Consider the following 12,052-nt stretch of genomic DNA (forward strand, 5'->3'; position numbering starts at 1 on the left):
TGGTAGTTATTTCTTCCTGTAAGACTATAGTAGGGGGCTCAGGGCATGGCTCAAGTATCTGAGCACCTGCCTAGCAAGCACAGGGCCCATGAGTTCAAACCTAGAACCGCCAAAAAGACTATAGTGACTTACTTAATATATGTTTAAATAAAATTTTAATTTCCTGTAACAAACATTTTCCCACTCAGAAAAAACCATCAGCACCTGTATATACTGATGTGAAATTAATTGGCCCTTAACCAAAATTTTCAGGGCAGGGGAGGTAGTTCAATGTAGAGTAATTGCTAGCATGTGCAAGGCCCTAGGTTTAAAGGAAAGGAAAGGGGAAAAGAAAAATTTCCACATTAAGATAGTTACATCCCTGAAATAACTATTAAAAAAAAAAAAAACTAACTGCACATCTACCATGTAAGTCTAAGTTTAGAATCCAGAAAACATTCTTAATATACCAACTAAAAATTTCCACCAGTTATAGCTAAGAAACCATAAGTTTCTTACTAACATGTTACTAAATCCTGTGTACAAAATGTACATAAATACTGTAGAGTAAGGCCAGGCCAAAGAATGACTTACTTACCAATAATCTTGAAATAACCTTTGAAAGCTACAACTATCCAGGTTTTTATTTTTAAACATTACAATAGTGGACCAGCAACTCCCCCCAATTTACTACTATCCATTTATTCAAATATTGGTACTTGGAATAAGCTGTAAGTGAATTACCAAATACTGCCACATACTATCTTTGGAATGGGGAACCAGATTTAACTCACTTCCTTGACATACATAAAAGCACAGATGACAGATACAATAGATTTAATGAACTCCACAATCAAGACAGTTAATACTGTCATGGCATATATACTAGAGAAACCTCTGCATGTTTACCAAGTTCATAAGCCAGCCAATTTTTAGCATAAAATTCCAAGATGCCTTTCTTCCCTGTGCAAAAGTCTTTCTTCTCACTCTCTTTCCATCTTCTCCCAAGGCTCTGCAAACAGCCAGCTACAATTACTTGAACCCTTCAATACTTCACTATTAATGCACAAGACAGTTCCGGGTATTAAGTAGGCGTGGTGGCAGAACGAAGGAGAGAGAGAAATAAGAAGCAGAGACTAGAGTAAGCCATAAGTAACCGTGCCTTAGCCAGAGTGGGTGAAGTGTGCAGTTGAGGACATCTATGCTCCTGAACAGGACACCTTGGTCAGTTAGAAACAGAAGATAAAGATCATAAGCAACAAGAATGGGAAGACAGCAAAGGAGGGAAGAATGGATAGCCTCAGAGCTGCACATTTATGAAGCAACACGGACAGTAACACACATACAGGAAAAGGGAGGAAGTTTGCATATAAGATTAAAAGGAGCCAAATGTCAAATGGAAAAGAGTAAAAAGACCAGCATATGCCATCCCGCATCCTAAACCAAAGCAAGAACAAGATGTAAATTATTCAAGCTGCCCGTGTCTGTTTATGAGTGGCACTTTAGAAACACGATTAGTAAAGTCTTCAGTTCTGACGTTTCCTGAATCCAGTGAACTTAACAATATATACAACACAGGGACCACACAGACAGGTGTCATAGTATCCTATGGTAAGCTATTCCACAACAGAGAGCACAATATAAATAAGAGAACATACGGGACTAGGGGGAAGAGGAAAGAACGACATAGCAGCCTACCCCAGTATTACTACAGACCGTACTTCATCATCTTTCATCAAATCCTTTAAGAAACAAATTCCCACTCCCCTCCTTTAAAGAATCCACAGTCTTACCATCAAACACTGTCAAAAATGAGACCACTTCACTTTAGTCACAATCAGAGATGGAGAATTTGGTCACTTGTAAATTTCATTGAGCTTCCCTTCAGCTTTCTACAGGATATTCCAATGCTGTTATATTTTCTTTTTTTCAACAGTCCAAGTGAGTTTTCTATTGGATATATGCTTCATATTTCGCTTCAAAAAGAGTAGTCTGGAAATGGCAAAATGGTGAATATAATCCAGGGTTGTCAGATTCTGTGTGGGTAACAGGCAGAAAAAAAAAAAAATCTATTGCGTGTCAGCATTATCATTTTGACTAAGTGCCACCTAGTGGCAAGAGTTATATATTATAAAATTCTTTCCAATCATATTCATTCATCCAGCAAGTAGCATTCTGGCAGATGGTAGTACTCCAGAATTATGCAAGTTAAGCAGAGGTATACAAAATAAGTATTTGACATTTATTAAAGACCTAAAATAAGGTGGACGCCAGTGGCTCATGCCTGTAATCCTAGCTTCTTGCAATCCGGAGGACTGAAGTTCAAAGACAGCCCAGGCCTGTTCTGGAGACCCCCATCTCAAAAACACCCAACACAAAACAGGGCTGGTAGAGTGGCTCAAGTAGTAGAGTGCCTACCTAGCAAGCATGAAACCCAGAGTTCAAACCCCAGTAATGCCAAAAAGAAAAACTGTAACAAAACACTTTGATAAATAGGTTTTCTTAAACCTGTTGCCTCACTAAGACCCTTCATTTTTTAGTTATCTCCTCAGCCAGATTATAATCATTCAGGGTTTTTCCTGCCTTTCCTTCTCATTCCCCTCCCACTTTACCCTTTCAAGATTCAGAAAAGAGGGAAGGAGCTCAGGTGGTAACAACACCTGCCTAGCAAGCATGAGGCCCTGAGTTCAAACCCCAGTGCCTCCAGAAAAGAGAGGAGAACCTGCTTACTGAGCACCAACTACTTCCAAAACTGCATCTATTTAATCCTCACATCAATACCATGAAGTATCATCTTGTTACTTACTTTAGATAAAGGGGAAAGACTTAAGATTAAGTGACATGCTCATAGTCACAGATGTATTTTAGTGACAAGCAATATACTAATTACAAAGTTCCCTACACCAACCACACTACCTCAAAAAGAGCTGTTTTGCTTTTGAATTCCTAGGCCCACCACGAATACCAACCTCGATTATGTTTCTCTTTTGGTCTCCACCAATTCCACAACCTATTTTACACAGTTTATATCCAGCCTCATTTCAACTAAAACCTTCAACGCACTACACCCCTATCCTCTGCCTCGTGACTGATACTCAAATACTCAGCACTCAAGGCCCTCCAAGAGGCAGGCCTCCAACCACTTTTCCGATTTAATCAAAACTTCCTATCAACTCCCCTCCAATTAAAGATAATCATTCATACCTGTGTTCCCACCAACATTATACATGTTAGCGCATTTACCATAATTTCCCTTAGACTATAATTATCTATGTACTTCCCACTAAATTGTGGCTTTACCAAAGCATTTTTAGCTATCTTTATAGGACCAGCTTATAAGTGCCTAACAACTGTTTCTTTAATAAATGTATTGTTATTGAAACAATACTAAAAGGAGAGCCACTAAAGCATGCTCATACTCATTTCCCTGAGCCTTTCCTCCTCCCTTTGGAGCCTTAATGTTTCTGCTTACTCCAGTTGGTATAAGATTAGGATCTTTGTACAGAATTATGTAATGTTTTGCATGAAATTTTTCTCATACTTCAAACCAAAAATATGACCTGAAAAAAAAAATTCTTAACAAAATAAGAAAAGACCTTAGTGGGTTTGCAGTTTTCCAAAAAAGGAACAGCTTTATCTAAATGCAGCAAACCAGCCTAAAACTAATATATTCTGGAGTAAATTAGGCACTGTCCAAAATAAAGTTGCTTGTAATTAAAAAAAAAAAAACAACTGCAATATTGGTTCTATCTTTCACAAAGCAATATTGCACTTCTATTACAAAATCTTTATCACACATATAAAAAGTAACAGTTTTGCAGAATGATAAACACTACTCCTGGTTATATAAACTTTTTATGAGAAACTATTCTTACAATTCTAATTATCATCTAATTAACAATGCACATTAGCTCGAAGGCCAAGTTAAGATTACTGAATATATAAAAGGAATCTTGGGAGAGGAACTTTTTAAAAAGCAAGGGTGAACTTGATTGTCTAGTGTATTCCACCTCACATCCATCAGGTGCAGCATTTTCACTGCACAGCTTTTGCTACTTAAAATGCCTAAGAAGCACTGCTTCCTATTTCTTCTTTTTTGTAAATTTAGTGTACATATTATCAAGATTGTCATGAGCCTCACCAATCACACTGAAAAGCTTATCTCTATGCATTGTCTCAACACAACAAACTTATACAAATATTTATACAGACAGGTAATTACTACCACTTACACTGACTTTGATGTTTGCCCCTCTTCCATCCCCAAGGTAAGTTTGTTATGTTGGTAGAATACATTACCCTTTTCAAACCATAATGATATCATTTCATTCCCCCCAAGCAGAAGCAAGCCTAATGAGGCATAAGCAACACCATGATTTTGTGCCAGGCCTATAAGGGATCCAGAATTGTGGGCAGGATAAGTGTCTGAACGATGTTAGCAGCTGGGCGTTCAACATTCCTACATTGTTATGGCTGTCCAAGCAGAGAACAGAGCAGAAAGAAATAGACCCCAAAGAGTTGGGGGTGAGTCAATGACAACATCTGTGGAGAAATAGTGATTTCCCAAATATGTCTGCTTAAAATGCCAAAGCACGAATTTCAAGGGTTGTGGTTCTCTGTACTAAATACACTGCTGCCTTCCTAAAACATGACCCACAAACCACAGGTTGCAGTATAAAAAGTCCATCTGAACCCTCCCCATGAAAGGCTACTGGAAGAAACTGTTAAAATAATTAAAGTATTTGTACAGAGTGCTTCACGATTTACAAATTACAAATACATTGTTTTATTTGACCTTTACGTAACATATTTTATCTTACTTGATACTCACAATGTGCCTGGCAAATAAATATAAGGAAATTGTTATTCCCTATTTTGTAGAGGTAGAAACTGAAGCTTGGAGAAATTATCTGTAAATAATCTGTCACAAGACTTGAGTCTCCCTGCAAATCATAAACTTATTTGATTCCATGGCACAGGTCCCAAAGAAAACAATTAATAGTGTCCTAAGCTTTAATGTCCACCTTTACACATCTAAGAAGTACTTAAAACACTTAAGAAATACTTATAGACAACCACATTTTTAAAAATGTGAAATTTACACTTGCCAGTTTTGTGCAAACAATACCATGCAGTATTTTCTAATTATCCAAAAAGAACACTAAGAGTCCTACTACAGCATTCCCAGGTGCTAAGACTGCATGTGGCTGAAAATACCAATTCCTCTGGGAGTTTCAGCATTGTTTCCTTTCCTTCAAAGTCAAATACAAATACACATACACACACACATGTCTATTATGTACATTAAGTATATAATACATAGATACATAACTACCAAATTCTTCCTACAGTATCCTGTTGCATCACGGTTTCAAAGTCCTTTGTTCAAAAAAAATCTTTTTGTGCTGGGGTACAGGTGGTTCACACCTATAATCCTAATTACTTGAGGCTGAGATACAGAGGATCAGGGTTGGAGGTCAGAGCGGATAAATAGTTCGTGAGACCCCATCTCCAAAAATAACTAGAGAGCAAAATGGACTAGAGGTGTGGTTCAAGTGGAGGAGCAACTGCTATGCAAGTGTGAAGCCCTAAGTTCAAACTTGTGTCCCATACACCAAAAAAATATTTTTGCTGCATCCCTATCATGTGGTAGGCACTCATGGGCACAAGAATATATAAATAATTAAGAAGAAAATGACAGGGCTGAAGGCGTGGCTCAAGACCACATGCCTACCAAACACCAAGCCCTGAGTTCAAATCCCAGTACCACTGGGGAAAAAAAAGAACAGGAGAATGACAACTATCACCCAAGTAACTAACAGCATTTGAGTGTGATCGTTACAACTTAGTAACATTCTTCAAAAAGAATTATACCAATCCTTTAATAACACACATCAGGGGCATGGAATCTAGCTGGTGTATCTGCTTAGAATAACCCTGACCACACACTGAATAACTCGCTAAGGATCAGTTCTTGTCAAACACAGGGAGGCATTAAACTGCCAGGTCTATGCAGAAAATTCAAATTCTTGAATATGAACAGAGGGAAAAAGGAAAACAACTCAGCTAGGAAGATGTTAATAACATTGCTTGGCAGCCCCTACATGAAATGTTAGCAGACGTTTATTTGGCCGTACTGGGACTTGACTTCACAATCTGGAAGTTCTCTACCACTTGAGCAGAGCCCCCAGGTCATGGACTTTTTTAAGCACTTAACTATGTGCCTGGAACTCTTCTCGATGTTTTCATGCATTATCTCATCTAACCCTCACAACCCTTTGAATTAAGAATAATTATCATGCAATTGATGGAAGAGACAAGGATAGGTCAACTTGATGTTACAGGTTTCATCGGCAGGGACAGAATCAGAACCCAGTGCAGAATCCTAAACGTGAACTCATAGCCCTCTACTCTGCTGCCTCATAAAGGCTGCTAGGGGGAGCCATAGGAAGGCTTTTAAACTAGAGTGGCATGCTCAGATTTGCTCTTCAGAAACCCTGCTCCTTAGCCACGCATGCTGGAGAGCAGTGTAGGAGATCTAGAGGCAGAAAACAGTCAGAAGTAATCCAGGTGAGAAATGAACTGTGGCAGTAAGAATAAAGAAGGCAGATTCAAGAGATTTTTTTAGGAAGGAAAACTATTAGTTCTTAGTGTTCATAAATAAAAGATACTTGGACAAGGAAGCCAAAATCCTGGCTTAGGAACAAGATGACAAGAGACAGCACCTATCAGGAAAAGAGAAACAATATGTTTCATTTGTCTCTCAAGTGCAAAACACTTTCTGAAGACTGAGTCAAGTCTGAAATGACAGTCCTGGTGATTAAAAAATATTCTTGAGAACAAATGACAAAACATTAAAAAATGTAAGGTGTATGTAAAATGTCAGTATTAAGAGACATGACCAAGAATCCATTAAAAACATTTTGTGCTATCATTTCTTTTAAGTTACTACAAGCAGAAAACAAATCAATAAAGAAAAGGCATCCCATAATTTTACAATGTGTTATTACATTTGAGTTTGACAGATTTTCAATCTCTTACACAACACATACAAATACTACCCCGTAATTTGTTTTGCTTGTCCCTCTCCCTCCAAGTTTATGGGGGAAAAATGTATCTGTTTTATTACCCAACATATTTGGGGTTTTTTCATCCCACTATCACTACTATAACTTGCCAAGAACTTAGTTCATAACCTCTTACTTGACTTTCTATAAAATATGACCGACTTCACACTAGCTTTCTTAACAATTCCTAAACCTTACCCACACCTTTCATCCAAGGATACTCTCTGCAAATTCTAAGGCACAAGGATCTTGTGCGGATGGGCCAAGTTATTACAATTCCCATTTTACTACAGTTAGGAAACTAGCCCAGGGAAGTAAAATAACTTGGAAATAATCACAAAACCAGATGCCAAAAATAACAACTTTTAGTCAATCCATGAGAAAATACTCCCCCTGGTTGAAATAACACGAAATGTAGTATAAAGAGGAAGCAAAATGCATCATAATGCTTTAAAGCTAAGTCTTAAATCTTTTTTTCTAAAAATGACTGAACCTCAGAATTAAGATTTGTAAGAACTTTCAAACAAAACTTTTTCCTAATGCCTTACTTATCCACAGGTGCCAAAATTATCTAATGAATTACATGTGGCAAAAGTGGTTTTTTCCCTTAAAATGATGTTTTATCTTACCCATTTAAGAGATATTGGCAGAAGGCCAGGCAAGGTGTTTCACACCTGTAATCCCAGCTACCTGGGCAGCAGAGATCAAAGATAGGGAGAATGGGGGGATGGGAGGGAGATGATAAACAAGGAAGCCTAACATGGTGGTGCACACCTGTAACCCTAGCTATGCAGGAGGCATAGATAGGAAGAACTGAGGTCCAAGGCCAGCCCAAGCAAAAAAGCATGAGACCCTATTTGAAAAAACAACTAAAGCAAAAGAGCTAGGAGCATGGCTCAAGTGGTAGAACACTTGCCTAGCAAAATTGAGGCCTTGAGTTCAAACCCCAAAAGCACCAAAAATAAATTACAGTGGTAGAAATCTTTTGGTATAGAGCAGAGATAACTTTAAAACAAACTTAACTGCTTAAAATCTAGTGCTTAAAATCTAGAACAGAGTCAAAGTAGTGTACATGAACCTCAAATTTTTTTCCTAAAAATATGCAGGTTTAATAAATATAAAACGTTAATAGTCAATATTCAGAATGAAAGTTGTTTCCCAGCTGTGACTCATCCTATATATTTCCAAACATGCTGCTGTAACTTAAAAGCACTGTTTTATTTCATGAAATAAGTCTTACATGATTTAGAAACAACACAAGTCAAACTGTCAAAGTGACTATGATGCCTGCGTGATTACAACTCACATGCACAAGTCAGAGCAAAACACGGTCCACTATTACACAGTATTTACACCACAGACACAATCAGTATGTTCATAGTTTTCTCTTGGGAAAAAAAAAAATGGCTATGTCCCAAAAACAAGTATGGGGAGAAATGATTACTGGTAAAAGCCAATCACAGAACTCAAGCGGCAAAGTTTCACAAAAACCTCGTGTTATCAACTCTGAAAAAACGGTCTTCCATTAATTAAAATTCAATCTGATTCTAATCAACCACCTTAAAAAAAAAAAAAAAGCTTTCCAAAGTACCAACGTCCCTTAGAGCAGATCTTGTATACTCTCTATCATCAGTAGCACATTACGTCATAAATGAAAGGACACTGCAAAAGATTTCATGAATACATCTTCTAAAAGTAGTGATATCTCACGGAGGGGGAAAAAAGCTCCAGGAAAATATCTTCAGTATCATAATCCCGGTAAACCTAAAACTTCTAATACCTAGTATAATAATTCCTGCTATTAGTATAAAATACACCACACCACACCCCTGGAGGAATAACTCCAAGCTTTTAACATTAGCGAACAATGCGAGCTGAGAACAATTTAATACTCCTTTAACATAAGCAAGTGCCTTTAAGATAGCCTCACTAAAGGCTATTACTTCTAAGTCTACTGACTGCATAGGATTAATACATTACACAAAGATCCTAAAAGCAGAATTCATCAACCAAAACTGCACTCTTTAGCGCTTACTTCCAATGATGGGACAAACGTGTTGCCATACATTTACAGAAGCAAAAAGCACAAGACGCAAACTCTAACGACTGTAAATTGTAAACTGTAATGATTAAGAAAACGGAATCATTTATACCAAATTCCAAAGCGGGATGTCTCCCCTCCTCAAAAAGCAGGAGTTACTCGCAAAACAACTAAACATCTAGATTCTAGAAAATACTGAATTCTCCACCCCAACATCCACAAGTTTTTAACATAAAAATTCACTAAATTCCTACCTACACTCTACAAGAATATCCAATGTGAATATATGAAACTATTTTCAACATCCCAATAGGAGAGGAAAAAAAAAAAAAAAAAAGCTTGCGCTTACTTCTAACCGTCCCAGAATACCGCCCACCCATCCCCAGGTAACTCAAATGCACAGCTACGACAGCTGCCCTTGGCCTAGGCAATCAGAAACTATTGGGGGGAGGCGGTAGTAATCATCAAGAGACTAGATCTTCTACCAGGGCTACTGTTTCCAAGCAAAACAACCACCGGCCCAAAGAGACTGCAATGAAATCCCGAGGGAAGAGGGCACTGGGGAGGGAGGGAAGGAGGGGTGCATGCAGTCCCGCAACGGGTGCAGAGAAGGAAAGCAAGTCCTCCCAGGCATCTTTAGGACTCATCAACCCCACACCGTGGAACCCATCTACACTGAGAAGAGCCAGATGGAGTCCCCGGGACTGGGCCAGTTCAGTGGACAGTCAGACCGACACCGTAGGTAAATCAAGCGACACTGGGAGAGAAAGGGGGTACTAAGAGAATTAAGCCACTAGATGGGGAAGACAAAGCCAAACAGAAAGGTGAGAGTGGAGACACACGAGAAAAACAATGGAAGAGAAATAAAGACGGATCTGGCGCCTGGGTTGGGGCAGGTCACCGGGCCACCGAGAAGAGCGACACAACAAAGGGGCGCGGGAAGGAAGGAGATGAAGAAGGGACGCGGGGCGCAGCGGAGCGGACAAAGCGCCCAAGGCGGCGAAACAAAGGGCCGGGGGTTGAGAGTCGCGGGGGGCAGCGCGGAGAGACAAAGCGCCCGGGGCCGGGGGGCACCGGCTGGGCGAGGAGGCAGCGACGGCCGCTAGGAACAAAGCTGCGTGGGGCCCCGGGGCAGGGCCGGCGAGAGGCGCGCGGCGGGCACGGCGTCCATGGGCCCCGCGCTGGCCGGCCGCACTCACACCGCACCCTCCGGCCTCGCCGCCGCCTTCGCCCGCGCCGCCCTCACGCGCCGGAGCCCGAGCCACCGCGGCGCGGAGCGAGCAGCGCCCCGCCACACGCCGCCGCTCCCGGCGCACGCGACACCGCCCCCGCAACCTGCGCAATCCCAGCGTGCCGCGGCCCCCGAACCCGCCGCCCGTCGCGGGCTGGCAGGCGCCCGCAACTTTCCCGGTTCCCAGCGCTCGGTTCCCCCAGACTTACCCTGTCACAACAGGCGCCATCTTCCACAAACTCTCGCCAAAACTCCAACCCTCGCGAGATTCCCCCCGATGCTGTCCCTGGTCCCTCTCCCCCGCCCCTTCTCTTTTTCCTCGCTCCTCGATTCCACCCAGCCCCCGCGCTCCTTCTCCCCTCGCAGCCGCCACGGAGAGCGAGACGCCTCGCGCCGCCTGCGGAGTAGGGGATCCTGCTCGCAGCCTTCTCTGGAAACCTACCCGAGCGATGGAGCATGCGCAGGCGGCTCCTCCGCTGGCAAGCCCTCCGTGTGGTCCATGGGGAGCGCTCCGGTTATCCGGGTTTTGGGACGCGCCCTCAGGGACCTACGTGGAGACTGAGGAAAACCGGAGGGGATTACTACGGGGACAGGGAATGGAGGGGTCAGTGGGCGGGGCCGGGAGGAGGGGTCCTGGGAAAATGGGCCGCGTTTCACAGGCCTGGATGACACACCGCCTCGAGTGGGTGTTTTCCAAGTGGCTTCCCGCTCACTCTGAGTTCCCAGCCTTTTCATTCATTCAAACGTTCACTGGACGCCTCCTTTATGCTAATCTCAATGTTAGGTGGTGGAGCTACAGAATATGACTGGGGTTTGGACGAGCAACCTGCCAGGAACTGTCTTCATTCATTTGCCCCCTATGCAAATGGCAAGACAGACGTGATTGCAACGTGGCCCGACCCTTCCAGAGCCCCTCAGGAGGAGTAACTTCTGCAATTGGGCTCTGTATCGTTAGCTGCTGCTTTTTGGGTGCGAAATGAGGTCAGCCAAGGCCTGTGCTCATGATATCCACTTCGTATGCACGCGCCCGCGCGCGGAATAGTTTTCGCTCCAGAAGTGAAATGAAAATTGCGAGCCATCCTTGATTCAAGCCATAGCTCATAGCTTCTGGTCTGCTGCGCGAGCCTCCCGGGAACTCTTTGCAGCCTCCAGCGTGCGTGAGCACAGAAAACCGGTCCTCCCGTGGGCCTGGCTCCGCCGAGGGTGCTGCTCGCTGCCCAAAAGGCGGCCTAGGTCCCCTAGCAAACGTGGCCCCGCAGGGCATTTAATAACCAGGTGCGGGGCCTACCCCGCTCCCTCCCTCCTTCCTTGCAGCTCCCCTCTGTGTCCCCCCTCCCTGGCCCTTTCCTTTCCTGGAGATTCCCAGATCCTATACGGCCTCGGCAGTGAGCCGCAAAACCCGGAGAACTGGATTCCTTGGCCCGAAACCTGCTGCTGAAGGCTTGCAGGATTGGCGCGGCACGCGCGGGCGGCACTGCGCATGTGCACAATGCGGGCAGCCCAGTCTCACGCTACACCTCTTTCCTACCGCCTTCCACTACTCCGCTCAGACACAACACGAGCCGTGGGAAATTTCCTAAGCCTCGCGAGAACGCGCCCCCCTGGTGCCTATGCGTTCGCCCCAAGTCTCGCGGAGCCCAGGCTGGACAGGTGTTTGTCTGGGGCAGCTCCAGGCACTGTTCGTGCCGCGCGTGCCCGGACGGCGGGCGCGGGCGCTGGCAGGGTGGGGAGAGA

The 12,052-nt window shown here is 43.0% G+C and overlaps 1 protein-coding gene across 7 annotated transcripts in view; it reads right to left on the reverse strand.

The window, feature by feature from the left end:
• Window positions 1–10,828, reverse strand: part of Rbpj (recombination signal binding protein for immunoglobulin kappa J region) — an 87,534-nt gene extending 76,706 nt beyond the window's left edge. For 2 of the 7 annotated variants that reach the window (XM_074042508.1, XM_020188490.2), the window contains exons 1-2: window positions 10,528–10,626; window positions 1,773–2,015 (exon numbers count right to left, since the gene is read on the reverse strand). Coding sequence is in view for 2 of the 7 variants with exons in the window: in XM_074042507.1 (XP_073898608.1) it covers window positions 10,761–10,819 (59 nt within the window). In the remaining 5 variants the exon portion in view is untranslated. Of the gene's footprint in view, window positions 1–1,772; window positions 2,016–10,527; window positions 10,665–10,760 lie in introns of those variants that run through there. The other 5 variants (XM_074042511.1, XM_074042510.1, XM_074042507.1 and 2 more) reach the window with 4 other exon arrangements.
• Window positions 10,829–12,052: the final 1,224 nt, after the last annotated feature.

This window comes from Castor canadensis, chromosome 9 (assembly GCF_047511655.1).
Source record: "Castor canadensis chromosome 9, mCasCan1.hap1v2, whole genome shotgun sequence".
Lineage (NCBI taxonomy): Eukaryota > Metazoa > Chordata > Mammalia > Rodentia > Castoridae > Castor > Castor canadensis.